This window comes from Typha angustifolia, chromosome 10 (assembly GCF_048772165.1).
Source record: "Typha angustifolia cultivar Huaian chromosome 10, ASM4877216v1, whole genome shotgun sequence".
In the NCBI taxonomy this organism is placed as follows: Eukaryota; Viridiplantae; Streptophyta; class Magnoliopsida; order Poales; family Typhaceae; genus Typha; species Typha angustifolia.
In genome coordinates, this window is record NC_133248.1 from 13,057,544 (window position 1) to 13,085,159 (window position 27,616).

The 27,616-nt window shown below is 39.2% G+C and overlaps 4 protein-coding genes and 1 pseudogene across 5 annotated transcripts; 1 reads left to right on the plus strand and 4 right to left on the minus strand.

Annotated features, from left to right (window-relative positions):
- Positions 1–125: 125 nt before the first annotated feature.
- On the minus strand, positions 126–7,902 carry LOC140769405 (ABC transporter C family member 3-like). The gene is made up of 10 exons (XM_073110120.1): positions 5,258–7,902; positions 4,914–5,000; positions 4,143–4,832; positions 3,870–4,034; positions 3,330–3,624; positions 3,007–3,239; positions 1,632–1,937; positions 1,445–1,508; positions 962–1,201; positions 126–876 (listed from the first exon to the last, which is right to left on the minus strand). Exons 1-10 carry the CDS (start codon positions 7,715–7,717, stop codon positions 758–760), a joined length of 4,659 nt encoding a protein of 1,552 aa, XP_072966221.1. The 5' UTR covers positions 7,718–7,902; the 3' UTR covers positions 126–757.
- A 1,525-nt stretch (positions 7,903–9,427) lies between these two features.
- LOC140768100 (ABC transporter C family member 3-like) lies at positions 9,428–15,274 on the minus strand. 2 transcript variants are annotated; one of them, XM_073108208.1, is made up of 5 exons: positions 11,625–15,274; positions 10,708–10,849; positions 10,510–10,573; positions 9,957–10,212; positions 9,428–9,885 (listed from the first exon to the last, which is right to left on the minus strand). In XM_073108208.1, coding segments are annotated over exons 1-4 (453 nt in total). In that variant the 5' UTR covers positions 11,627–15,274; the 3' UTR covers positions 9,428–9,885; positions 9,957–9,967. The 2 variants fall into 2 exon arrangements, with proteins under 2 accessions (XP_072964309.1, XP_072964308.1); XM_073108207.1 differs by having other exon boundaries at positions 10,708–15,273.
- On the minus strand, positions 12,202–14,831 carry LOC140769306 (probable non-intrinsic ABC protein 5; annotated as a pseudogene).
- A 1,265-nt stretch (positions 15,275–16,539) lies between the features above and the next one.
- LOC140768099 (probable cellulose synthase A catalytic subunit 1 [UDP-forming]) lies at positions 16,540–23,670 on the plus strand. The gene is made up of 14 exons (XM_073108206.1): positions 16,540–16,822; positions 17,521–17,716; positions 17,905–18,092; positions 18,553–18,637; positions 18,760–18,949; positions 19,646–19,912; positions 20,028–20,373; positions 20,455–20,592; positions 20,683–20,808; positions 20,931–21,143; positions 21,219–21,483; positions 21,770–21,966; positions 22,059–22,409; positions 22,772–23,670. Exons 1-14 carry the CDS (start codon positions 16,742–16,744, stop codon positions 23,357–23,359), a joined length of 3,231 nt encoding a protein of 1,076 aa, XP_072964307.1. The 5' UTR covers positions 16,540–16,741; the 3' UTR covers positions 23,360–23,670.
- A 1,515-nt stretch (positions 23,671–25,185) lies between these two features.
- LOC140768556 (glyoxylase I 4-like) lies at positions 25,186–27,213 on the minus strand. Its single transcript, XM_073108878.1, has 3 exons — positions 26,825–27,213; positions 26,592–26,697; positions 25,186–25,770 (listed from the first exon to the last, which is right to left on the minus strand). The coding sequence occupies exons 1-3, from the start codon at positions 26,986–26,988 to the stop codon at positions 25,438–25,440; spliced, it is 603 nt and encodes a 200-aa protein (XP_072964979.1). The 5' UTR covers positions 26,989–27,213; the 3' UTR covers positions 25,186–25,437.
- Between the last annotated feature and the right edge of the window lie 403 nt (positions 27,214–27,616).

Below are 27,616 nucleotides of genomic sequence, written 5' to 3' on the forward strand. Positions count from 1 at the left end.
TTATATCCAGAAGAAAGGCATAAGCCCTGCTCTCGTAGATGAGCTCTCACGCCGACAACACACACCACCTTCTCCAAGATCATGGGGGTGGGACATTCCCAACTTACGGCGCGCGGTTGTAATTAATTCATTGAATGATCCTGGCTGACACGGCCCACTTTGGCATCCCAATGTTGATAGGCCTCTAATTTCACAGCCTGGCAGTATATTTCTTGGTTCGCTAGATCTATTTAGATTTTTGAGTTTTTGTCCTTCTCTTTTATTTATGTAACCCTAATTCCTAAACAAGTTCACCAAGGGTATGGTATACCTTGTCAGTCGACTTGAAAATAATGTGTTGCTGCTCAAACGATAGAAACTTTTGCTCTGTAAATTATCCCTTCAATCACAATAAACTCACACAGTAAAAGAAAGGATATTTCCTATCATCCATTTAAATAGGAGCATCACATGATACAACAACTGAAGTACTTATTTAGCATCTTGTGAATACAGCAATTATTATAAGCTGGCCGCTAATGTTTCCAGAGGTTAGCATTAAGTTAACCATGGATTCTATCCAAATCCTCTTAAATAGCGTCGAACTCTCTCAGATGTAAGGCAAATACAATTGCGTGGACCTGAAGCAAGCACTAAAGGGTAGTAAAGCAATGGATCTGCACTCACGATCAAGGAGATCAAATGGAGTGATTTCTCTGCTGATTTTTCCGACATCATCCAAGCTATTGCTACAATGCAGTTGGAACAACTATAGCTTTCAATGATTGTTCAGCTCAGAATAACTTGATCTCATAGTGTATTCAGAGACGAGCTTTGAGAATAAGGATGACTTGTTTTCTAGCAATCTGGTGGGTGTGTCATATTCCACAATCACACCTGTTCAAAATAAAACAGATTAAGATAAACAAATAAAAGAGTGAGAGCGAGAGACGGTGAGTTCAATCGCTTGGATTGGACTAACCATTATCGAGAAGTAAGACCATATCACTATCAAGTACTGATGTTATTCGATGTGCTATCGTAATCACTGTTGAGTCCGAGAACTGCTGCCCCAGGGTCTTCTGAATTAGGTTGTCAGTTGCTGTGTCCACTGAAGCAGTGGCTTCATCCAGAACCAACAATTTGCTCTTTTTCAAAATAACTCTCCCTAGACATACAAGCTGACGCTGACCGACACTCCAGTTCTCGCCATTTTCCATTACTGCAATTCAGATTGGTCAGCTAAGCTGAGAAACACCGGGCACGAAAATCCAATAAGAAATTTAAAAGTAGATACAATTTTGGAAGGTGCAATTGATAGTGAACAAGGAATTATTATTATCACAAAAGATTAATCGCTGAATCCGTTAGTAGCCAAAATAATTGGGAAATCTCAAAATGAAGTGTCATCCTAATGCCAAGCTGATTCAATATGGCTATAATTTGTATAGTGAAAGACACTCACCTGCAGAATCAAGCTTCAATTCTTTCTTTTTAATTTCCTCTCCCAGTTGACAACAATTCAAAGCCTAAACAGAGAAGTATTTATCAGTGGAGAAAATTCCAAACTGCTAGATCTTGATGCAGGACAAAATTATTCCCAAAAAGATGACAATGTATAGCATGTAAATAACACATGGAAATGAAAGCACCTCCCAGATCTGTTCGTCAGTGTACTCTTCAAGAGGATCAAGGTTGCTCCGCACAGTTCCCTCAAACATAGTTGGATCCTGAGGAATAATGCTTAATCTGGATCTCAGGTCATGCAGCCCGATGGTGGAGATATCAATATCATCTACAAGTATCTGACCAACAGTTGGATCAACAATCCGGAAGAGTGCCTGTATAATGGTAGATTTTCCACTACCAGTTCTTCCAACAATACCAGTCTTCATCCCTCCAGGGAAAGTGCATGTAAGGCCCCTTAGTACAAATGGCAAATGCAGGGCATACCGTACCTGCATCATAACAAATTAATACCAAAAAATCCAGAAAGAGCTAAGGAACTAGCATCTACAGGACTGAGAAGTACTTCTCCAAAAATAAGTCAAAAATTGTTCTCTGGAAGTAATCTTGTATCATTTAGTGTGCAAAGGAGTTGCAACTAGGCAGACTTCTTAAGGACTTTGCTTCTGTTTTTCTTGCCCTTTTGCATAGGTGTTCCTCCTTCACCCCCATACAAGCCAATAGGCACAACACTACTGAAAAACTTATATTCATATTTTTGAGATGCTGAATGAGATGGAAAGAATATACTTTTGGATTCTTAATGTTGCTTCTCCTAACAAATACGAGATGAGTAAATCATTAGCCTCTATATGCTCACAAATCTTGCTTAAGTTTTTGCTTCCTCAGCAGCATCACGCTTAGCATTTTGTTTTAGATGTCTTTGCTACTTGCTAGTTGCAGCAGTTAACAAACTTTGACTACCTGGAAGGCTGGAAAGTTAGTATTTAAGCTTGTAATGAGATTGTAAAAATAATAAAAAAAGAACTCTACAATCCAACCCATGGATGCCGTGCCGGCGGCGTACCAGCACGTGACACGAGGGTGCCGCACGGGCCCCCTCCTAATAGCATCGTCACTCACCATCGACCTCGTCGCCGATCGCAGATCGCCGTGGCCGTCGCTAATCCGGATCCGAACCTCCAACTTAAGTTTTTAACTCTCTCTCTCTCTCTCTCTCTCTCGCGGGCGGGCTAGGGCACCCCACGAAGCGGCGGGCGGCGATCGGCGTGCAACAACGACGACAACTACAAAGGGAAATGTGAGTATCCCTTACCTCGTTCTCTCATTCTCTTACGGCACAGCCAGCAAGTGCCGTGCCAGTGGCACGACCATCGTTGACCCAACTTTTATGAAATGTTTATACCTAACACCACTGAAGCAAGTATATATGATAAAAGCAAGTTCTGAATCTAATACCAATTCCGTGGTGCTACAAATACTTTGTACATCAAGCTGAATAAAGTAAATGCATACGTCATATGTATGAGTGCATGCAAGTATAAAGATGATGAAATTTACATGGAGGTTATGAAGCTCTACTTTTCCCTTAGATGGCCAGCCACAATTCAATCTGTCTTCTTCCATAGTAGCAGGTGCTTCTATAGCAAGAGGTGGTTCACTAGGAATGCACGTATACTGCAATATTCGTTCTACAGATATAATTTTGTTTTCAAGATTGCAGAGATTCCAAATGATCCATGCTTGCGTCATATTCAGAGTAAGTCCATATGTCACCGCAAGACCGGCAAGAGCTACAAATGACAAAATAAAAAGTGCCAGTTGACAAAATATTTCAGCTCCATTATTAAATTAGATAAAAAATATTTTACCAGTTATCCTACCAGGATCAATGACACCATTTGGTAGTGAGACCAGAAATATCAAAGAAAAGGCAAAAATAACAGTTGACAGCATATCCAAACGAAAGCAGAGCCATTCCATTGAAGCAGAATTATGGAACCTGGGTCGAGAGAAATCGTCCATAAGACGGTAATTAGTGCCTATAAAACTTGATTCCTTGCCAAAACTTCTAATTGTTGCTGAGCCTGTCATTGATTCAGCAAAATGCTGTATGATGGGAGCTTTGCACACACCAACCAACCTCGCCAGTTCACGTGATGTATTTATGTAATATTGCTGAGAAGAAAGAAGAAACACAGTAGAGCCATGTGACTCAAATTTCAGAAGAACTAAATAATAAGTGATGTAACCATCCAACATAATAGCCATAATTTTGTGAGTCAATGTAAGTAAACCTAATGCATCTCAACGTAATTAAGGAGTCAAGATGAGATTATGTCTTATATTCCTGTTTATGAATAAGAACTGAACTTTAGTACTTGAAACTCTCGTTAGGAGAAAAAAGTAAGCAAAGAATATACCTGATACCAAAAGCAGGCAGCAGTTACAGGTAAGAAGATAATGAAAACCTGCCATGCAACCTGTGACATCACTGCAATGATCCCAATGATTTGTATAATTGAAAATGCAAAGGCACCAAGCTGATTAGGAATGCTTGTGTCCACTTCACTTTGATCAGTCGAAGCCTGCAATTTAACAATTTCTTATCTAGACGAGGACCAAATTATACAAATTTTCAACAAACTATTCTTGCTCCACAGCAGAATGATAGAAATTCAATGTAGATGACTTACTCTGTTTAGGATACGCCCGCTCGGTGTGGAATCAAAGAATGACATAGGAGCACGAAAAATGCAGGTATGCATCTTGTTGAATAACATTGTTGCTGTCGTATATCCGGCTGTAACAAGAAGTAGAGATCTTACAAGGACACAAATGGAGCTCCCAATTGCTAATGCAACATAAACATACATAAGCACAGAGCCACTGACTGGTGGTTCCATATCTCTTGATACAGGGACTGCCCAGGCCATCCAGTAATTACTACCAATCTGAAGGATTTGAAAGAGAATTTGAGCCAACAATATGAGGGGCACAAGAGCTCCTTTATATGCCATTGTGACATATCTCCAGTAAACCCAAAACCCGACCTTGCCTTTCACCCTTTCTTCTTCTTGAACAAGTTGTCCCTTCTGCACAGCTCCTTGTTCGTTCAATGACTCAGAAGAGGCAAGGCCACCTCCTTCTTCCGCTTTACCATACCGTATGTCTTTCTGCTCAACTTTCTGAGGAACCTCTGAGCTACTGTCAGTGTCACATGAACCACTTTCCATCTTGTTGGCCAAGGTGTTAGTTGTGAGTTCCAGAGAGTCCAGTGCTGCCAAAGCACCTCTATGTGCTCCAACCAGTTCATTGAAATTGGCTCCTGAGTCAAGTAGTTCATTGTACTTGCCCGCTTCTGCTATTTCTCCATCCTTCAAAACCTACCAGACAAAGAATATTTCTAGCTTGCTGTTGGGAAGCATAGAGTAAAACATTTAATGTATTCAACCAGCACAACTCACCAGAATGAGGTCAGCTGAAGGTAAAAATTCCACCTGATGAGTGACATACACCACCGTTTTTGAAGCTAAAAGCCCGAGCAAGCACTCCTGCAAAACAATTGTCCTTTAGAAGCTAGAATACTGATCTTCGTGCCTGTACACTGCAAGAATTTCCTTCACGAAATCCATGTGGAAATATTAAGCATAATATCTGTTGTTGGAACTTGGAACTTGGAAGATTGCCACAACTAGTTAATAGTTGATCCACCTAGTGCAACATGAGCTCAAATGCAAAGTAATAAAAGAGGAGCATGTATAATTTACTTATTGTACCAATACATTCACTATAAGAAGTGAGATAGTACCTTAAATAGATGGGATCCTGTATGAGCATCAACAGCACTAAATGGATCATCAAAAAGGAAAACGTCCGCATCTTGGTATAAAGCACGGGCTATCTGTATCCTTTGCTTCTGTCCACCACTCAGGTTGATGCCTCTCTCCCCTATAACCGTCTGGTCTCCAAATGGCAAAATCTCCAAGTCTTTCTTCAAGGAGCATACTTCAAGGACTTTTTCATACTTGTTGCAGTCCATTTCCTGACCAAATAGTATATTATCTTGAATTTTACCACTCTGTATCCAAGGTGATTGGGCAACATAGGCCATTGATCCAAACAACTTGACATTTCCAGATAATTTTGGCACTTCACCTAATATGCAAGACAGCAAGCTTGATTTACCAGAACCAACAGTTCCACAAACAGCAACCCTCATGCCTTGCAGGACTTGAAAATTCAAGTTCCGCAATGTGGGGACTCTAGAAGAGAGATCCCAGGAGAAACTTCCGTTGCTTACTTCAATCGCAACCTGGGAGCTACCTCTAGGGAGCTTCTGCACTACGTCATTTGGCAAGTCCTCAAGGCTTAGGAATGATGACATTCTATCAAGGGAGACTTTGGTCTGGATTATCATTGAGATAGTGTCGGGAAGATTGTAAATAGGCTTTTGCAACACTCTAAATGTTGCTAGAGCTGATAGAACCTTTCCTGATTCTAATGGAATACCCATAAGCATGCAAGCCCCAAAGGTGACAACAGCAACAAAAGTAGGTGCACCCCAGAAGACAAATGTCACCATTGCAGATATGTACGAATATTTTTTCAACCAATTCGTCTCTGCTTTCCTTAATCCAACTATTTTGGATAAGAACTTCATTTCCCAACCTTGAAGCTTGAGAATCCTCATGTTCCTCAAGATCTCAGACATAGCTTTCATCCTAACATCTTTAGATTCCATCATCCCTGCCTGGAATTTCTCTTGCATCTTTCCCAACGGAAAATTGGCCAACATTACAACGATGGTCGCTGCTAAAGCTGCAAGTGAAGCAAGTCCCAGACTAGAATACAAGATCAACAAGGCAATGGCCACTTGCACAACAACCAACCAAGGATCATGCATGTACCAACTGAAAAGCCCAATCTTCTCTGCATCAACGCTCATGATATTGATGATTTCTCCACTAGTATGACTCTGCCTCGAGTGGCTAGATAGAGCAAGACCCTTTTGGTATATCATACAGACAAGGAAAGACCTAACCCTGATCTCAGCTTGTAGCAATCTGAAGAACCAGTGCCTCTGAAAGATGCTCTCTAGAAGCTTCGAAATGATGAAGGCCATAACTAAAAGGTATCCTTTATTTTCAAACTTTTGATTGCCGTTAAGGTACTGGACAAAGTATTCGATGAGGTAGGGACCTACATAAGTAGCTAGAGTGTACACGAGAGCATAAACTGCCGCCAGTAAGACATGTTCCCATGTAGAGAATACTAAAGTTTTGGCCAGTTTAAATGATGTTATCCGACCACTGGAAGTTCCAGTATTGCTACTGGTGCTGCCACCAATGTTGGTAGCACTAGAATTAGCAGTAGGATCACCATCATTTGCAGTGAGATATTCAAGCTTACTCTTGAAAATTGGGAAGAGACCATTAGCATTATCCCTACCATCTAATAGTGGAACATCATTCAGGTCTAACGTCTTCCTATGACCTCTTGAAAGCAAAGGATTCAGCCAAGAGAAAGTAAGGATACTAAGAAAACCTGCATTTGCGAAAAGGGAGAAATTTTGAGGACCACTAATATCGTATGACCCACTGACAACGGTCCCATTCAAGAGAGGCTCCCGAAGAATAGAGTCCTCTTCTGTGTTCCTCTTTCCGAAGAAACCGGCATAGTTAAGGATCAAGCAAGCAAGAAGAGAACCAACATCCAGAACCCACAAATGGGTTTGCAGAATTCCATCGTTTCTCAAGTAGAGGAAGTCGATAACAAGGGAAAAAAATGACACAAGCAAGAAGAGACTCCACCCAATCCTTAGGAAGGCTGGGAATCTCTTCTCACTCCGCCGACCGAATTCGAGGCACAAATACGCAGAGACGGCGAAGAATGAAACTGCCCTTGCACCCAAATCCCACTGGGTGGCAATCTGCTCATCAGACCACCTCCCTTCTCCACACCAGAAGAAATTATAACCGGAGAGGACGAGATAAAACAAACCCAAACCCAGTGTAGTGAATAGGGTTAGCTTGTAACACGAGAAGCTATTGCTCTCCACTCTCTCTTTAGAGTTTCCCACCCTATACCTCCTAAAGAGCCAGAAAGAGGACATAACAAGAAACAACCCGACGTGACACAAAGCAGAGAAGCCATGAAGAATCTTAGGTTCTAACAAGAATCCAACATCTCCATGCATCTGATAAGAAAGATTGTGAGAGAAGGAGGGCAACATACCATTAGCGGTCATCGGAAGAGGACCGAAATCCATGTTAACAAAATTCGATCTTCCTCCTAAGCTAATGGGCTTCTTCCTTCCTAAGCTAGTGGACTCTGAGAGTGTTAGCAAAGGGAGGGACCATTATATAGCGTTGAGTGGATGAGAGAGCGCGCGAAAGGCGGCTCCTTGGGGTGCAAGGTAACTCTTTTCCACAAGTGCGGAGACCTCGAAGCCGGGGTCGCTCAACTGAAGACAAACGGCGAGAGATAACTCCAAAAAAAGTGAATGGGATAGTAATAATACATACTATATTATAGTTATAAGATGGTTTTGGATGGAGGGAAAATTAGCAACTGTAGGTTGGTCTGGTGGGATCCATACCAGAGATGGGAGTGAATTAAGGAGAGCAACTCTGATGTGGTAACAAACTTGGTTCTCTACTCTATTTTAGGGTTCTTTTTATAAACTTGCTATCCTAATTGAACTCAAGAATATCTTCTGCGTCTGCACGTAGAATTGGGGAGGCAGTTATGTGGAGTAGTTACAAGATCCTCTGACTGGATTACATACTTAATTTGAACATTGCGCGTGTTCCATCTTCAACAAGATGGGTGGCGTCCAGCTAATCTGAGCTTTTTGTTAATCTAAGCAATCCAACACAAACTGAAATTAGCGTGGATTTCCTTAACTAGTTTCATGACTACCCGTTATATATATATATATATTCCTGAATTCTTTAGCTTATCTATCTAATCACATGTTCGGTTTGGTCCAACACTTGTAGCAGAATTAAGTTTTAAGCTACATAGCAAATCAGATGCAATACTTATAGTAAAGATACCTTTTATGTCAACCAAGATCTCAACCTTCCTTTTTCAGCTAACTTTAAGACTTGTACAAGGACTCGATAAAGACTCGAGCAGCTGAATTATTTTTAAAGTTTTGGTCAATAATACAAAACTTAGTGACCAAGAAATACGACTAGAAGAAGAAAAAAAGAGCATTTCAAAACAAAAGTCACCACGACTCTCTCTTCCCAGCAATCAGATTGGGGCGTCACACAAGTGGTGGTTTCTTTCCACCAAACTGACTGATTCAATTTTCTATTCAACAATGGCCACCTCTTCCGTGTTCTATGAGGAAATATTTATCATTAGATTCAATGTGATCTAAACGTTTAGATAAATATGAAAAATATTTAGGTTTTATCGATTCAATAGATAATTACTAATTTTTAAGATATATTATCTACACATTGTTTTTTAACAATTATATTATCTTAATATTATATGAGTATTGATATCTTTTTAAAATTAACTTGATGAAAATTTAATTAAATTCTATCTCTTCCATTATTTTTAATTATTTATATATATTTCACAATAGAGATAAATAATCAAATTTAAATTGAAACATATCTCCTTTAAAGGTAAATAATTAAATTTAATTATCTAGTATCAAATAATATCTCCTGTAATTAAGAGTTAATCATCTCTATCACAACCATAAAAAGGGAGAAATCTTAATAGACAAAAGAATATATAGAATTATAAATTTTAGAGAAATATCGAAGTATTTGCGTAAAAAAAACACCTGGCACCAAATATTTTACATTTACTATATTTATTATACCCTAAAATCTTGGATCTGTCTAATTTGAGCTCTATGTTTCTATTATAGGTGTGACCATTAAAAAAAAAACCGCTATAGAAATTAAGGGCATGCAAGTCCAAATGTTTCAACATGGAGACACACAAATATGTTAATATGTTGCCTGTTAGTTGTCGTAAACAAATATTTGAAGCCCCTTTTCTGTATCCAAACATCTCCAAGATCGACAGTTACAGGGCATTCGATCAGAATTTATTACAACATGAAGCAAAAAAATTCCAACTTAATAAGATCAAATGCTCGAAACAGATATGCAACTTGTTTCGCGGATAGTTATTTGTAACCTTAATTTTAAGAGGTTGACCCCATCAAAATAATTAATGGACTGCCATACATAACCCACACGAAGATCTACAGTGGACTGTTCTCTCAGTTGATTTTTGGACATCATCCAAGGTATTGTCTCGATGCAATTGGAGCAACAATAGCTTTCAATGAATGCTCATCTCAGGATATCTTGATCCCCTGGTGTATACAGGGACGAGCTTTGAGAATAAGGATGATTTGTTTTCTGGCAATCTCGTGGGTGTCATATTTTACGATCACACCTGCTCAAAATAAAACAGATTAAGATAAACAATTAAAGGGAGGGGTGGGGGGATTGAGTTAGTTTGCTTACTTAAATGGAGACTATGCGTTATCAAGAAGTAAGACCATATCACTATCAAGTAGTGACGTTATTCGATGCACTATTGCGATCACTGTTGCCTCTGAGAACTGCTCTCTCACCGTCTTCTGAATTAGGCTATCAGTTGCTGTATCAACTGAAGCAGTATCTTCATTTAGAATCAGCACTTTGCTCTTTTTCCAAATTACCCTCCCTAGACATGCAAGCTGACGCTGACCAATGCTCCAGTCCTCGCCGTTTTCCATTACTGCAACACAGATTGGTCAGTTATGCTGCGAAACACCACAATGAAATCCAATAAGAAATTTAAATGTGAATACAATTTTGGAAGGTCCGATGGATAGTGAACAAGGAATTATTATAATTATCCATATAAATTATTCACTAAATCCGTCAATAGCCAGCAGATGAAGAATATAACTAGTTCTTACAAATGGAAGTAGATTTTCAAGAGGTAAAATAATTGGGGAATGTCAAAGAGGTGTCACCAAAATGCCAATGCCGAATTAGCACAATTATAACTTGTATAGAAAATGACTCTCACCTGCAGAATAAAGCTTCAATTCCTTCTTCTTAATTTCCTCTCCCAGTTGACAGCAATTCAAAGCCTAAACAGAGAAGTATTTTATCAGTGGAAGGAAAAAAAAATGTCCTCATTGCTAGATCTTTGTACAGAACGAAATTATTCGTGAAAGATGATTATAATGTAAATCATGTAGATAACATGTCGAATAGAAAGCACCTCCCAGATCTGTTTGTCAGTAAACTCTTCAAGAGAGTCAGGGTTGCTCCACGGAGTTGTCAGTACGATGTTAGACTTTCCACTACCAGTTCTTCCAACAATACCAGTCTTCATCCCTCCAGAGAAAGTGCATGGAAGGCCCCTTAGCACAAATGGCAAATGGGGGCATATCATACAAATTAATATCAGCAAACCAGAAAAAAGTAAGAAACTCATCATCGACAGGACAAATAAATACTTCTCCAAAAAATCAGTCAAAAATTATTCTCTGGAAGTAATCTGGTACCATTTAGTGCTCATCACACAAAGTCGCAAGTAGGCAGACTTCTTAAGGCCTAAACTTGTTAATAATGCCCTTTGCCATCAATGTACCTCCTCTTATATACACCTAGATCTGAGTAATAGACATATATCACCCTAGTACAAGGCAATTAGGCACGACACCACTGACAAACTTTTCATACTTTTAGATGCTGAATGAAATGGGAAGAATATACTCATGTATCTTTAAAAAAAATGTTTGCTTCTGCTGACAAGTATGAGTTGAGTAAATCATTAGCCTCTATATGCTCAGAAAACTTGCTTATGTTTTTGCTTGCTCAGCAGCATCATGGTTAGCTTTTTGTTCTTAACGTCTTTTCTACTAGCTAGTTGCAGCAATTACAAACTTTGACTGCCTGGAAAGTTAGTATTTGTGCTTCTAATGAGATTGTAAAAGTACAAAAAGAAAAAGAATTCTAAAATCAAGCCTTTCTGAAATGTTCATACCTAAGACCACTGAAGCAAGCAAATATGATAAAAGAATGTATTAAATATAATACCAATTACGTGGTGCTTCAGATACTGTCTTACTGAACAAAGGAAATGTGTGTACGTTGTATGTATGAGTGTATAAGCATAAAGACAATGAAATTTACATGGAGGTTATGAAGCTCTAGTTCTCCCTTGGATAGCCAGCCATGATTCAATCTGTTTTCTTCCATAGTACCAGGTGCTTCTATAGCAAAGAGGTGATTCACTAGGAATGCTCTTATACTGCAACATTCTTTCTACAGATATAATTTTGTTTTCCAGATTGCAGAGAATCCAAATGACCTATGCTTGCATCATATTCAGAGGAAGTCCATATATACCGCAAGACCAGCAAGGCCGAAAAAAGGACAAAAGAAAAGGGGCCAGTTGATACAATACTTCAATCCATTATTAAATTAGCAAATATATTCGACCACTTAACCTACCAGGATCAATGACACAATTTAATAATGAGACCAGAAATATCAAAGAAAAGGCAAAAGTAACAGCCGACAACATATCCAAATGAAAGTAAAACCATTCCATTGAAGCAGAATTATGGAACTTGGGTCGACAGAAATCATCCATCAGACGGTAATTAGTGCCTATAAAGCTTGTTTCCTTGCCAAAACTTCTAATTGTTGATGAACCTGCCATTGATTCAACAAAATGCTGTATGATGGGAGCTTTGCACACACCAACTATCCTTGCTAATTCACGTGATGTATTTATGTAATATTGCTGAATAGAAAGAAGAAACAAAGAAGAGCTATGCGATTCAAATTCAGTACCCCGGTGCAGAAAAGAACTAAATAGTGAGTGAGTATTGTAACCATCAAAGTATCAAACATAATTGCCATAATTTTGAGAGGCAATGCGAGTAATTAAAAAAAATGCCATGTATTTAAGGTGCCAGCAATAAATTCTGTTTTATATTTCTGTGTATGAATAAGATGAACTATACTACTTGAAACACTCATGAGGAGAGACAAGTAAGCCGAGAATATACCTGATACCAAAAGCAGGCAGCAATTACAGGAATGAAAATAAGGAAAACCTGCCATTCGACCTGTGACATCACTGCCACAACCCCAACGATTTGTATAATAAAAAATGCGAACCAAGCTGACTAGGAAGACCTACATCCACTTGACTTTGATCAGTTGAAGCATGCAAATTAACAATTTCCTATGTAGATGGGTGCCAAATCATACAAATTTTTGACAAACTATTCTTGTTCCACTTAGGACTTAAAGCAATTCTATGTAGATGACTTACTATGCTCAGGATACGCCCACTAGAATCAAATAATGACATAGGAGCGCGAAAAATGCATGTATGCATCTTGTTGAATAGCATTGTTGCTGTCTTATATCCGGCTGTGACAAGAAGCATAGCTATTACAAGGACACAAAAGGAGCTCCCAATAGCTAATGCAACAAAGACATAGATAAGCACAGAGCAGCTAACTGGAGGTTCAACATCTTTTGATACTGGAACTGCCCAAGCCATCCAATAATTACTACCAATATGAAGGGTTTGAAATAGAATTTGAGCCAGCAATATGAGGGGCACAAGAGCTCCTTTATATGCCATTGATATCACCAGTAGACCAAAAACCCGACCTTGCCTTTCTCCCTTTCTTCTTCTTGAACAAGTTGTCCCTTCTGCCCAGCTCCTTGTTCCTCCCAGAACTCAGAAGAGGCAAGGCCAGCTCGTTCATCTGCTTCACCATACTATAGATCTTTTTGGTCAACTTTCTGAAGAACCTCTGAGCTACTGTCAGTGTCACATGAACCACTTCCCATCTTGTTGGCTGAAGGGTCAGTTGTGAGTTCCAGAGAGTTCAGTGGTGCCAAAGCATCTTTATGTGCTCCAACCAGCTCCTTGAACTTTGCTCCTAAATCAAGTAGTTCATTGTATTTGCCTGCTTCTGCTATTTCTCCATCTTTTATTGAGATGATAGAGAGAATATAAAATGAATTCAATCAGAAAAACTCACCAGGATAAGGTCAGCTGAAGGTAAAAATTCCAGCTGATGAGTGGCATAGACCACTGTTTTTCAAGCTAAAAGCCCGAACAAGCATCCTTGCAAAAAGAACCGTCACTTGGAAGCTAGAATACTGAACTTCCTGCTTGTACAATGCAACAATTTCCTTCATGAAATCAACATGGAAACATTGTGCCTAATATTTATAGATGGAAGAATGTCACAGCTAGTTAAAAGTTGATCTACCTACCTAGTGCAACATGAACTTCTTAAAAAGCAAAGTAATAAAAGAGGTGCATGTGTTAATTAAAAAAAAGAGGTGCCTGTAGAATTTACTTACTGTACAGACACATTCGCTAGAAGAAGTGAGATAATACCTTAAATAGATGGGATCCTGTATGAGCATCAACAGCACTGAATGGAACATCAAAAAGGAAAATTGGGAGGACACCATTCGCTAAAGTTTTGGCCAGTTTAAAGGATGTTATCCGACCAGCAGAAGTTCCGATGTTGCTACTGGAACTAGCAGTAGGACCATCACTTCCCGTGAGAGACTCAAGATTACTCTTAAAAATTGGGAGGACACCATGAACACTATCCCTATAATGTAAGACTGGAATATCTTTCAAGTCTAATGTCTTATTATGACCTTTTGAAAGTAAAGGATTCGGCCAGGAGAAAATAAGGATATTAAGTAAATTGGCATTTGCCAAAAGGGAGACATTTTGAGGGCAACACCTACCATCAACATTAACCCCATTCAACAGAGGCACCCGAAGAATAGAGTCCACTTCTTCTGAGTTCCTCTTTCCGAAGAAGCCGGCATAGTTAAGGATCAAGTAAAAAGGAAGAGAATCAACATCGAGAGCCAACAAATGGTTTCGCAGAATCCCATCGTTTCTCAAGTAAAAGAAGTTAATAACAAGGAGAAAACAAGACAAAAACAAGAAGAGACCCTACCCAATCCGTAGGAAGGCTGGGAATCTCTTCTCACTCTGCCGACCGAATTCGAAGCACAAACAAGCAGAAATGGCAGACAATGAAACTGTCCGTGCACCCAAATCCCACTGGGTGGCAATCTGCTCATCAGACCACTTCCCGGTGTCCACACCCGAAGAAATTATAAACCCACGCCCAAACCCAGTGAAGTGAATAGAGTCAAATTGTATTGCAAGAAGCTTTTGCTCTTCACTCTCTCTTTATTAAAGTTTCCCACTGTATACCCTCTATAGAGCCAGAACGAGGACAAAACAAGAAACAGCCCGACGTGACACAGAGCAGAGAACCCAATATCTCCATGCATCTGATAAGAAGGATTATGAGAGGAGTCGTCCAGTTCCATGATGATCAACTAGCACCGCCACCAAAGTTCAACTGTTGACCAAATTTATAGGTTGGGGTAACATGAACCGTAACCAAAATAGAACGAAGTTCTACTATGCTATAATTCTAACACCGAGATCAGATCATATGCACCGTCCCTCTTCCTCCCAAACCGGTTATGCATATACGGCTCCGAACTTCCTGCAAAAAGAACCAATCTTTAACGGCTCCGAACTTCCTGCAAAAAGAACCAATCTTTAATATATATATATATATTATTTGAGGGGTGGGGGGGCGAAGAGGATTTTCGAAGGTCCACGGGCTCAGGCCCAAATATTGAAATTGAACCGCTATTAAATTTTCTAAAATGGTAAGCCATTTGAGTTGTGCCGGCCCGGTTGCATGGGTTGGGACTTGGGACTTGGGACTTGGGAGGAGTTATTATGAGTTTTAGATGGTAATGATTGTGCGTGCGTGAGAGAGGAGTATATATATATATATAATAAAGCTAATTAATATAATTAACCGACGGGAGCATGCTTGTCTTCCTCATGAATTATATAATATCTTTATGCCCTTGTGTGCATTACTATTAACAATCCATCTATCCTAAATTCCTAATCCTCCATGTGCTTGTGAATTGTGATGTTGCACCAAACACATCCCAAAGACTACTGGCTATGAGTTGTCAGGTTGACATGAGGCGATTAAAACTCAATAATCTAATATATATATATCACGCGTCGGTTTTGCAGCGGTCTTTCTCAATAATTTTTTGTGCTGGGATAATGGGATCCTCCTGTTCTACAGACGGCGCACCGACGGCCTCGAAAGCGTTAGCCCAGCCGCTACAAATTGACCGTCTACCAAAAGCCAATACACGTCCAATAGAGACCCCACCACACCTGGTTATCTGCAGTTTTGATTAATTAAGTTAGATTGCTGACGCATAATTCATGGTTTGTCTTTGGTCATTTTATCTTCATTATTTTGATATATATATATATATTATATTTTAGTGAAAGATGCAAAAATAATAATAAGGTCATATGATATACACAAGAAAGAAAATAAAATAATAATAATAATAATTTTGTAATACAAATCTTACTATAATAAACAACATTATAGATAATCCAAAATATTAAAGCTCGATGACATATATAAAATATAAAATGAAACATTAAACATGAAACAAATAGATTTACAAATCACCTCGAGTTAGTCTACCATATAGGTAGAAATTTTTTCCCCATTTTTTTTCTCTTGAGCTTTTGTTCCTTCTATTTGATCACATTGGTCATAAGTCCTTTTCACTTTCCCTAAAATTCTATTGATAAGGGTGGGTGTCCTTTGCACGGTAATGGCAATCCAGTAAATATAACGAAGGGGAAAGGGTATTCCGGACGTAAGGCGCATGCCCGCCGACAGCTCAACTTGGGTAACGCCTGTACTGACCGACGCCGTTACTGGCTTTTGCCGGTCTCCATTGGTAACAGCCTGTCCAAGGCCCCGCAGACGGCGACGTGGAGAGCGACCTGAAGTTGATACCGGGACGAATTCTTCTCCGATCGAACGGATCAAAATTATTGATTATTTATCTGACGACTATAATGGACATTGAATAAAACCCCGAACTCGATTTTGAGGTGACCGGTGCTTCCGGTTATTTTGATATTATTATTTTGGTAATAGTAAGTATTAGCTGCACAAGAAAAGACGAACGCAATGAGAGGAGTATAGAGTAAAGTAGTGAAAGAGGGAGTGGAGGAGAAGGGAAAGCCGAGGGAAGGGGATTGGATGGGCGACGAGAGAGAGAACCCATCAGATCTCTTGCGTCCGATCTGCTGCTGAGCTAAAGGCCCTCTCCCAATCTCTCGTCCTCGAAGAGTACGTGAGAGAGAAAGCTGAGAGTTCTGGGGGTGAATCATGGCGGCCAATGCGGGAATGGTAGCGGGGTCGCACAACAGGAACGAGTTCGTAATGATTCGGAACGAAGGGGAAGCCGCGGTGAGCGATTCTGTTTATTAGTCAGTTCGATTTTAGTATAAAAGTTTGTTCTTTTTTCCCTTTTCCTTTTTGATCTTTTAACTTCCTTCTTCTGGTGTGTGGATCTGTCAATGAACTAAATACTAGTGGGAGTTGAAATGGAATTCCTGATTCTTCCGCCGATTTATGTCGTGGGTATTTGTTAACGTTTTTAGGAACTCAAAATTGGAGGATCACAGCTTGTTTCTAATTAATCTGGAAGATTTTGTGCTTTATTGGTCGAGATCGTTTAGAAAGTATGTATCTTGCGGGAATTAATTGTCTCTCATCTGGATTTCCTGTTAAAATTCTGTGAGTTGCAATTGATTGGAGCGGTAATTAGTTCTGCGGCCTTTGCTGGAAGAGGGCCCAGGTTTTCAAAAATGTAGCATAGATGTCATTCACACTGTATTTTGGTCTAGCTACTTGGCTTATACTTGTTCAGTTTGGAGATGAGGGACGGCAGAATTTTTTAAGGCCTCCAAACCAAATTCGTAAAAAATCATGATTTTGATTGCCGTCTTACATCTTTGTTTCTACATTCTTCAGATTGTGAAGTTATTTTTTCTCATACTTCAGTACCTCATATATGTTTTAGCCACACTTGCGCAGATCCTATGATTTGAATATTTTTCACTTCCTTCAATTATTTCTTACAGTTTTCTCTGCTAATGATGCAGCCCAAACCGCTGAAAAATCTAAATGGCCAAGTGTGTCAGATATGTGGTGACACTGTCGGGCTTTCAGCCACAGGCGATATTTTTGTTGCTTGCAATGAATGTGCTTTCCCAGTTTGCAGGCCTTGTTATGAGTATGAGAGGAAGGACGGGAATCAATCTTGCCCTCAATGCAAGACTAGGTACAAGCGACACAAAGGTCAGGATTGTACAATTTCTGAGCTTTTGCCTGATAACCGTTAAAGACTGGTGATCAAACAGTCAGAGGCCAAGCTCTTATAATCAGGAACCTAATGGATAAATAATGCTTACATCTAAATCAGGAACCATTTTAAGAGAAATGGTCCATGACTTTTCATACTAACTTTTATCCTGAACTAAATTCAGGCAGTCCTCGAGTTGAGGGAGATGACGATGAGGATGATGTTGATGATCTGGACAATGAGTTCAACTATAAGCAAGGCAATGGGAAAGGTGTGCCACAGTGGGAGCTGGGCCAGGGAGAAGTTGATTTATCTTCATCTTCTAGACATGAAGCACATCACCGAATACCACGTCTAACCAGTGGGCAGCAGGTAGACAGTGAAGAATTGATTACCTTTGAAATAATGAGATTATTGGCTGTTCAGTATATATTTAGTACTTAGCAGTTAACAAGGAAATTAAATTACATCCACATAACTGAATAGATAGCATATTGAGATTGTTCAGTATTAAATTATTAATAAATGTCAAAAACATGCCTGAGCTAAATCCGTCTGAGCAAGTTGCACTGTGAGTCATCTAATGCCTTTGAATCGTGGTAGCTAGCTATTTGTAGGGTGTTATCCCATCTCACAAATATAAAGGTCTTAAGAACAGTTGGTTGTAGATTTAATATCTGTCTGCTTCCTATACGGTATGCTAGTGCTGCTAAGATAATGTGACATGCTTTTCTCCATAAGGAGATTATAATTAGTCTACATAAGAAACTGTTGCAGTCTTATTGTCCTAAAAGCATCTTATTTGTGGGTCACTGAAATTTATCTTTTCTAGGTTTCTGGAGAAATACCTGATGCTTCTCCAGATCGTCATTCTATTCGAAGTCCATCATCAGGCTATGTAGATCCCAGCATGCCAGGTGAGCTTCTGTTATTTCCCCTTGGTCAAGGACTTAAGGATCATTTACATATCAGTTGTTCATTCGCACCAATTAAATTCCCTTCTTGATTGTATCAATTGCTTTTATTCATACAATTGCAGTTCCTGTAAGAATTGTGGACCCTTCAAAGGACTTGAATTCTTATGGGCTTGGAAGTGTTGACTGGAAGGAAAGAGTGGAAGGTTGGAAACTCAAACAAGAGAAAAATATGATGCAGATGACCAATAAATATCCAGATGTGAAAGGGGGGGATATGGAAGGAACTGGCTCGAACGGTGAAGACCTTCAAATGTACGAATTCCAAAGCTTTCGGAGTAGCTTTTCTCTTTGGTGCTTCTATTCCATGCAAGTTTGCATTGAGGAGTTAGGACTTTAGACACATTAGTAGGACTTAACTAGGGCATTTATGAATTGATTAAGACATATTGAGGTCTAGTTTCATCCAAAATGACTATTATAAAAATTAATAGAACCATAATTCAGTTCTTTTTTCGAGTATCTCAGGATATTTTTGGGTTCACCTGCATGGAAAGAAAGTCTATTCTTTATGATTGTTTAGTATTTTCCTCACACTTCTTTCCAGCCCCTCCAGCCCCTCCAGCCCCTCTCCCAATTGTTAGATGATTTTATTACTTAAGGAAATAGCTTGTTTGCACCTTGATACAGTTAAAATGATGGTCTATTTTAGTCTCTGCAAAGGTTTGCTATCCAAGAAGAAATGCTAGTCCAATTTGTCATGCTCCCAAGCATTTTTATTTCATTAGGAACATCTTTTCTTGTTGAATTCTTACAATACTCATTCGCTGAATCAAATTACCCCAGTTTGAGTAGGTGATCTTGATGTATACTTTAAAAGATCTTGCATTCATTTCAATAATCATTTCATTTAAAACAAAATCTAGATTTGAAAGATGATTCTTGAAACATGATACTTTTCAGTAAGCAATGAAGCACTTTGGAACTAATCCTCATATTAATTTTGTGCAGGGTTGATGATGCTCGTCAACCTCTAAGCCGCATAGTTCCTATTCCATCTAGCCAACTTACTCTTTACCGGGTAGTGATCATACTCCGTCTTATCATCCTGTGTTTCTTCTTCCAGTATCGTGTAACTCATCCTGTTCACGATGCATATCCATTGTGGCTAACATCCGTCATATGTGAGATTTGGTTTGCTTTGTCTTGGCTTCTGGATCAATTCCCAAAATGGTATCCTATCAACCGCGAAACATATCTTGAGAGGCTTGCTTTGAGGTTTGTTACTTCATCACAAACCATGTTAATTTCCCCCCACAATATGTCATGCTAAACAATTTTGGCTTTTGGATTTTACCTTGTACTGATAATGCTTGGAATAAATATTTACCAGATTTGATAGGGACGGAGAGCCATCACAGTTAGCTCCAATTGATATTTTTGTCAGTACTGTGGATCCTCTCAAAGAACCTCCTCTTATAACAGCCAACACTGTTTTGTCTATTCTGGCTGTGGACTACCCAGTTGACAAAGTGTCATGCTATGTTTCTGATGATGGTTCCGCTATGTTGACTTTTGAAGCCCTCTCGGAGACTGCAGAATTTGCAAGAAAGTGGGTCCCATTTTGCAAGAAGCACAGCATTGAACCTAGGGCTCCAGAATTTTACTTCGCTCAGAAGATAGACTACTTGAAGGACAAGATTCAGCCTTCTTTTGTAAAAGAACGACGAGCAATGAAGGTTACTGTGGATACATTTAGTTAGAGAACTATTATTCTAGATATGCTCAGATTCTGAGCCTTGTAGTGTTTTCATTTTCAGAGGGAGTATGAGGAGTACAAAGTAAGAATAAATGCTCTTGTTGCCAAAGCTCAGAAAACTCCAGAAGAGGGTTGGACTATGCAGGATGGTACTCCTTGGCCTGGAAATAATCCAAGAGATCATCCTGGCATGATCCAGGTGCGATCTAGTTCTTAGGAAATTTTGTTGTTGCAATTCCATCTTGTTTTATTTTTCTTTATACCTTATAGCTGCTATACTTGAAATCAGGTATTTTTAGGGCATAGTGGTGGACTTGATACTGATGGTAATGAGCTGCCTCGGCTTGTTTATGTCTCTCGTGAAAAGAGACCAGGTTTCCAGCATCACAAAAAGGCTGGTGCAATGAATGCTTTGGTTTGTACCTATCCTCGTATAGCATCTTCTTGTACTAGAATTATCATTTCTGTTTTATTTTTTATTTTTAAAGTTTGCTTGCTCCTCAGCTCCCTAACATTTTTCTCTATGATAATGGTCAGATTCGAGTATCTGCAGTCCTAACCAACGGTGCCTACCTTCTAAATGTGGACTGTGATCATTACTTTAATAACAGTAAAGCTCTTAAGGAAGCAATGTGCTTCATGATGGATCCTGCATATGGAAAGAAGACGTGCTATGTCCAGTTTCCTCAAAGATTTGATGGCATCGACTTACATGATCGATATGCTAACCGAAACATTGTCTTTTTTGATGTAGGAACTTGTTTTCTTATCCATCATCCTTGGTGGGATCCTTTCCTTCATCTTACGCATGTTTTCTCTTTGCAGATTAACTTGAAAGGATTAGATGGCATTCAGGGCCCTGTTTATGTGGGAACGGGATGCTGTTTCAACAGGCAGGCCTTATATGGTTATGACCCTGTCTTGACTGAGGCTGATCTTGAACCCAACATTATCATCAAAAGTTGCTGTGGTCCGAGAAAGAAGGGAAAGAGTGTTAACAAAAGTTATATCGATAAAAAGCGGGCTATGAAGAGAACTGAATCTACTGTTCCCATCTTCAATATGGAAGATATGGAGGAGGGTGTTGAAGGTAGGGATTGTTTCAGATACAGTTATCAATTTATTGCTTGGAATATTGATTGCCAGTGTAGCATATGAAGATATCTAGTTTGCCCGCATATCATCATTATTGGAAACCTTAAAATTTTTGAAAAACTATACTTTGGCAATAACGTGTTACTGCTGGCACTAAGAATCTGTTGTTTCTCTTATAAGTATCATTATTCAGTGTGCGTGGTGGCAGCTGTGCATTCTTTCTCTCATTTTATTTACTATGTTAATTTTCTACTTATGCCAATTATGTTATCTCATGGCAGGTTATGAGGATGAGAGGTCACTTCTTATGTCTCAGAAGAGCTTGGAAAAGCGCTTTGGTCAGTCACCAATTTTTATTGCATCTACCTTCATGGAACAAGGAGGTATACCACCATCCACAAATCCTGGTTCTTTGCTGAAGGAAGCCATCCACGTTATAAGCTGTGGATACGAGGACAAGACTGAATGGGGAAAGGAGGTACACCAAGATACCATCCATATCTAGTATCTTTCTTTTGTCAGATTTCTTTGAGTAGACATACTGATCTATGCTTTTCCACCTGTTTGTAGATTGGCTGGATATACGGTTCTGTTACTGAAGATATCCTTACTGGGTTTAAGATGCATGCACGTGGATGGATATCAATTTACTGCATGCCACCTCGCCCTGCATTTAAGGGTTCCGCACCAATCAATCTTTCTGACCGTCTTAACCAAGTGCTTCGATGGGCCTTGGGATCAGTTGAAATTCTACTCAGTAGACATTGTCCTATTTGGTATGGCTACAGCGGGAGGTTGAAGCTTCTGGAGAGGCTTGCATACATCAACACCATAGTTTATCCAATCACGTCCATCCCGCTGATTGCCTACTGTGTGCTACCAGCTATCTGCCTTCTTACTGGAAAATTTATCATTCCAGAGGTTAGTAATATTCTGTTAATACTTAATAGCATCTTTTGAGCCTCTTATACTTTGCCATGCGCCGACCAATTTTCTGCGACGACGTGTTTGATCTGTTATGAAGAAATTAGTGGAATGGAAGATCTATATAATACTTTTTTAAGTTTATCCAATTATGCTGCATAAGTGGATAGTATGGGCATTTACAAAAAATATTCCATTCCCCACGTAGTTTATATTCTTTTTCTCTTTTGGTGCTGATCTGTGTCATTATTCTATGCAGAGTCCTATGTTAAAGATAATCTTTTTCTATTTTCTATTCTTCTTGACATTATTCCAACTTGATAGGGTCCTCTTAATTTTTATCTATTATAAATTTGCAGATAAGCAATTATGCAGGCGTGTGGTTTATTCTTCTTTTCATTTCAATCTTTGCTACCGGAATTTTGGAACTAAGATGGAGTGGCGTGGGTATTGAGGATTGGTGGAGGAATGAACAGTTTTGGGTGATCGGTGGCACGTCGGCCCATCTCTTTGCTGTGTTCCAAGGACTGTTAAAAGTGTTAGCTGGCATTGATACTAACTTCACTGTCACATCAAAGGCATCAGATGAGGATGGTGATTTTGCTGAGTTGTATGTGTTCAAGTGGACGAGTCTCCTCATTCCTCCGACTACTGTGCTTGTGGTTAACCTGGTGGGTATTGTTGCCGGGGTCTCGTACGCAATCAACAGCGGTTACCAATCGTGGGGTCCTCTCTTTGGGAAGCTCTTCTTCGCCATATGGGTCATTGTCCATCTTTACCCTTTCCTCAAGGGTCTCCTAGGCCGGCAGAACCGAACGCCAACCATTGTCATCGTTTGGTCCATCCTCCTCGCATCCATCTTCTCATTACTGTGGGTACGAATCGACCCTTTCACCTCTCCCACCCAAAAGGCTGCTGCAATGGGACAGTGCGGCGTGAATTGCTGATTTGTCTCATGAGATAGAAGAAGCAAAGTTTATGGGCTCTCCCTCATGTAAATAACCTGGAAGAAAGGATTTTGTTGGGAGATTCAGACGTCTGAGTTATTTCATTAATTATTCATGTTTGTCTCTCTAGCGTACCTTATAGGCACATTAAAACTTGATTCCTGGTGAAGCAGGTCTCGCAGGTGGACGTTGTGGATCCAAATCAGAGTATTTATTGTTCAGTATATATGGGTCTTTATTTCTTGTGTTAAGAACATCGTACGGACATCATGGTGAATTGTGTTATATGAAAAGTCGTCCAATCTTTTTTACTGGTGAGACTGTATATTGTCTCGAACTATATTTTTACCAACTGCGTGCTATGAATTTTCATATTTGAAGACCATGGGATGCTTGTGGCTTAAAATTGGTAGAATTAACTCAGATCAAGCCCATGGGAACAATGCTCTATGTATGTACAACCAAATAAATTTAAAGTAATGCTATACCCATAGATACATCATCTTGATAAGTTGATGCTACATTAAAATGTGTTTTAAGGGCATAGCATTATTTATAAAATTATATGTTACAAGTTACTATATATATATATATATATGTGTGTGTGTGTGTGTGCGCGCGCGCGCGCGCGCACGCGCACGCCTCGCAGGTGAGTCCGATGGATACGTTATTTCTAATTAATGGAGAAATTAAATAAGAGATGACGTACGTTGGAGATGCTTAAGCTGTATTTAGCACTTGAGAAACATAATTATGGTTATAGATTATGTAACGCTGACTCATGCCGTCGTGGTTCCACGTACGAGTCTCTATCCACTCTTAAGAATATATCTTTCGATCGAGAGACGCCAAGGAAATTGCATGCTAAGGCTTTAAGAGACGTCAAGAAACCGCGCAAATAAGTTTTAGAGGAGAGAGAGAGAGGATCGTCCATCCATTAATCATAGGGTAGCTAATTAAGGTGCATGCAGGGAATTCCTCTAGTCAGACAATCCGCGCTACTTGCAGGTAGGTGCATCAGATCCCACAATTAAGTTAACTATCATAGCTGTCCTCTCAGGTAATTTCTTGAGAGATAGGGATATATATACATATACATGTTTACCATCTTAGAGACAACGTATCAGACCGACACCACCACTCCCAAATTATATATATATATATATATATATATATCATCTACTGAAAAGAAGGCCTGCCTATCATATGGATGATCAAAACATCAAGTCATGCAATTGGACACAACCCAAAGGATCAATGAAGTCCACATACTAATTACTGCCGCTACCAAATAGCCAACGAAGAGTCTTCCCAATTTGTGGATCATAAGATCCCGAAGGGGCCCAAATATTGAGCAATTTAATTTATTCGCTGGCACACCCTATCATGCATCATTCTGGTCTATCGTTTTAAGTTATGGCGATATATAATATATTTAACAGTTTCGTAAATGATCAATCATTAATGTTAAAGGACTCCGATGGTATATACATATACCCGCTGCGTGTGCAGTCGATTCAAAATTTGAATAATATAATAACATCTAATTTGGTTGGCGTGATAATTAATCTTCCGAACTCTCAATATTATAGTACTGTTAATTAATTAGGCACTGTTAATTAATGAAGTAGGTTACCGATTAACTGTCTCATTGATCACGAATAATGCTATACCAATACCAACTGGACTATCCATACATATGATACCAAACCCCTCTCTCTCTCTCTCGTAATTTGATAGGGAGTGGAAACGTACGTTTGGATGTAACATGCGTAGACGTGACATGTAGCTCGATCATTAAAGAAAATGAACAACAGGACAAACTATTGACAAGGAAACAAACAAATTAACAACTTTAACATACATGACGAGAAATATTACAACTGGGTTCCGATCCTCTATGTGAACAGAAGATATGTAGTACATAGTCCATATTACCTACACGACACTCTTAACATGGCAAAAGAAGAGCTAGCTACTCTTATCTATGCCTTTATTAGCACAATTAAAGGAACTAGCTGGAGACCAACCTAATATATATGAAACACGAACAACGTACGAACACCTTAATTTGTTCATCATGCACAAGGGATGTGTGGCTCCTCGGTGACATGGATGGCTTTTGGAAGAATTAATTGTACAATCTGTTGCTGTTGCTGTTGCTGTTGCTGTTGATGGTTAACTGCATGTTGTTGTTTCATAAGGCTCACCCTCTTGCAGACCCTAACAGGCTCGCCGACGACGAGGGGAATCACCGGAAGGTTGTCGCAGTTGCAAATCTCGATCATGAAGCCATCTGGATCATGGAAGAAGATTTGATCCACATAGATTCCGCCCTCTTCAACCCGCCGCTTTATGTATGCTATGTTCATCTCCCCCAGTTTCTTCTCCACCGAGGCCATGCTCTCGCACTGTCACCATCCAGTATTCTAGTCATTTAATTACTGATTAAATTTTAATTTAAAAAAAAAAAAACTTTTGGATCGATAAGAGAGAGAGAGAAAGAAAGGATCGTGTAGCTAAGAAACAAATTGGCCGTCTTATTGCATTCATGCACCTTTTCACATCTCTTACCTAAGAATAAGACTAGTTCTTCTAAAATTAATCCCATGACTACCCAAACTAATCATACTTTTAGCACTTAAATTGTAATTAGAATAAGAGAGAGACGGAGAGACAGAGAAGCGTTCCACCAAGTTTTTTTTTTTTTTTTTTTAATTTAATTTAAAAAAAGGTCCTATAAAAAGTTGAAGTCGACGTTATGAATTGTGATTATGTAAGTATATAGCAACACTAAAAGATTTAACTAAGCATCTGCATATATAAGATATGCATGTAGGCCAAGTAAATCTGAGTGTTTTCTGCAATAATTAATTTGTAACCAGGAAGTACATGGGAGATGGGGACAAGGCATGTGATTCCCCGTGCGTACATGTCAACATTTATGAGTTCATCAGAGAAGTAAACTTACATACGACAAATTAATTTGCTCCAACTTAGTCAACAATATCTCCCTCTCCCCTCCATTTGGCCACTAATGTCACCATCTAGATCCATCCATGAGTTACATTTCGCAAAATGCATGAATTGTAGTTACAACATAAATAAATTACCAAAACTTCTGATCAGCAGCTATATATATATATATATATGTAGCTAGCTAGCTAATTAATACAAAGAAAAATTTAGTAATATATGTTTTAAAGAATTTAGTAATTAATTAATTAATTACCTGGAAGGAGATGTGGTTGTCCTTGGGATTAATCTCTGTCTTCTTGGTCATATTCTCGGGATCCTCGGACTGCAACAAGTGAATGCCAATACCATAGTTGAACAACCTTAAAGTAAAAGCAAAGAAAGAAAGAAAGAAATTAGATATTTTTAGATGGAAAATTAAAAGGATTGTGCATGGGGTTAATTAATTTAATGAGTTAGCGCAAGCAAGTCGAGAGGATATTTACATACCATGCACCATCGAAATCGAAGGAGCCAGGTCTCCTGATAGGGGTGAAGCCAAGAACATTTTGGTAGAAATTGAGGGAGTTGTCGACTGATCTGCACACGAGAGAGATGTGGTTCAACGAGGTGAGAGGCAAAGGCAAGGCACCACCTTTCTTGTACTCCAACATTCTATAATAGCTTGATGATGTTAATTTTCACAACTAAGCTCGATCGATAGCTACCTAAAACTAATAATTTGGTGGAGATACGTTCGTCCGGTGATGAAGAGAGAGAGAGAGAGAGACAGAGATGAATAGGAAATTAATGAGAATAGTGAAGTAGCTAGTGATGAAGAGAGAGCGCTGCAAACTCAGAGAGATGGAAGGCAAGAGAAGCCACACCACTTGTATATATATACACACACACACACACACACACAGGTAGAGAGGTAGAGAGGTAGAGAGAGAAAGAGAGAGAGACAGATAGACATATAAAATACCCTAATAAGCAAAAGATAAATATCCCTCTAGTAATTCGAACAACTGTTTATCCTACGTGGTTGCACCATGTGCTATTGACACGTGGATCCACGTCGGTGCTGTCTAGAGAATTCCAATTTGGTTTCCACCTTCTCGATCTACCGTGATTAGATTGGTAAAAGTTGGGCCAGAGAGCCTATATCGATGGATCCAAATGCCAAGCTCCTCTAAGACGTACCTACACCTTCTCTACATCTCTCTATTAAAAAAAAAAAAAAACTATATGATGCGAAAGGATGATTCACATAGATAGATTATTGGTTCATATCCTGGATTA

Bases quoted from the DNA above. Each gene is read 5' to 3' on its own strand.
- LOC140768100 (XM_073108207.1), bottom strand. From the start codon at position 10,926: ATGATGAGTTTCTTACTTTTTTCTGGTTTGCTGATATTAATTTGTATG. The intron at 10,574-10,707 runs GTGCTTTCTATT...TTCTCTGTTTAG, and splicing joins CTGACAAACAGATCTGGGAG to GCTTTGAATTGCTGTCAACT. The intron at 10,213-10,509 runs GTGAGAGTCATT...TCTGTGTTGCAG, and splicing joins ATTGAAGCTTTATTCTGCAG to TAATGGAAAACGGCGAGGAC.
- LOC140768556 (XM_073108878.1), bottom strand. From the start codon at position 26,988: ATGTTGGAGTACAAGAAAGGTGGTGCCTTGCCTTTGCCTCTCACCTCG. The intron at 26,698-26,824 runs GTATGTAAATAT...TTTTACTTTAAG, and splicing joins TTCGATTTCGATGGTGCATG to GTTGTTCAACTATGGTATTG. The intron at 25,771-26,591 runs GTAATTAATTAA...GGATGGTGACAG, and splicing joins ACAACCACATCTCCTTCCAG to TGCGAGAGCATGGCCTCGGT.
- LOC140768099 (XM_073108206.1), top strand. From the start codon at position 16,742: ATGGCGGCCAATGCGGGAATGGTAGCGGGGTCGCACAACAGGAACGAG. The intron at 17,717-17,904 runs GTCAGGATTGTA...AACTAAATTCAG, and splicing joins TAGGTACAAGCGACACAAAG to GCAGTCCTCGAGTTGAGGGA. The intron at 22,410-22,771 runs GTTAGTAATATT...ATAAATTTGCAG, and splicing joins GAAAATTTATCATTCCAGAG to ATAAGCAATTATGCAGGCGT.
- LOC140769405 (XM_073110120.1), bottom strand. From the start codon at position 7,717: ATGGATTTCGGTCCTCTTCCGATGACCGCTAATGGTATGTTGCCCTCC. The intron at 5,001-5,257 runs GTACTATCTCAC...ATTGTTTTGCAG, and splicing joins CAGGATCCCATCTATTTAAG to GAGTGCTTGCTCGGGCTTTT. The intron at 3,625-3,869 runs GTATATTCTTTG...CTTTCTTCTCAG, and splicing joins CTGCCTGCTTTTGGTATCAG to CAATATTACATAAATACATC.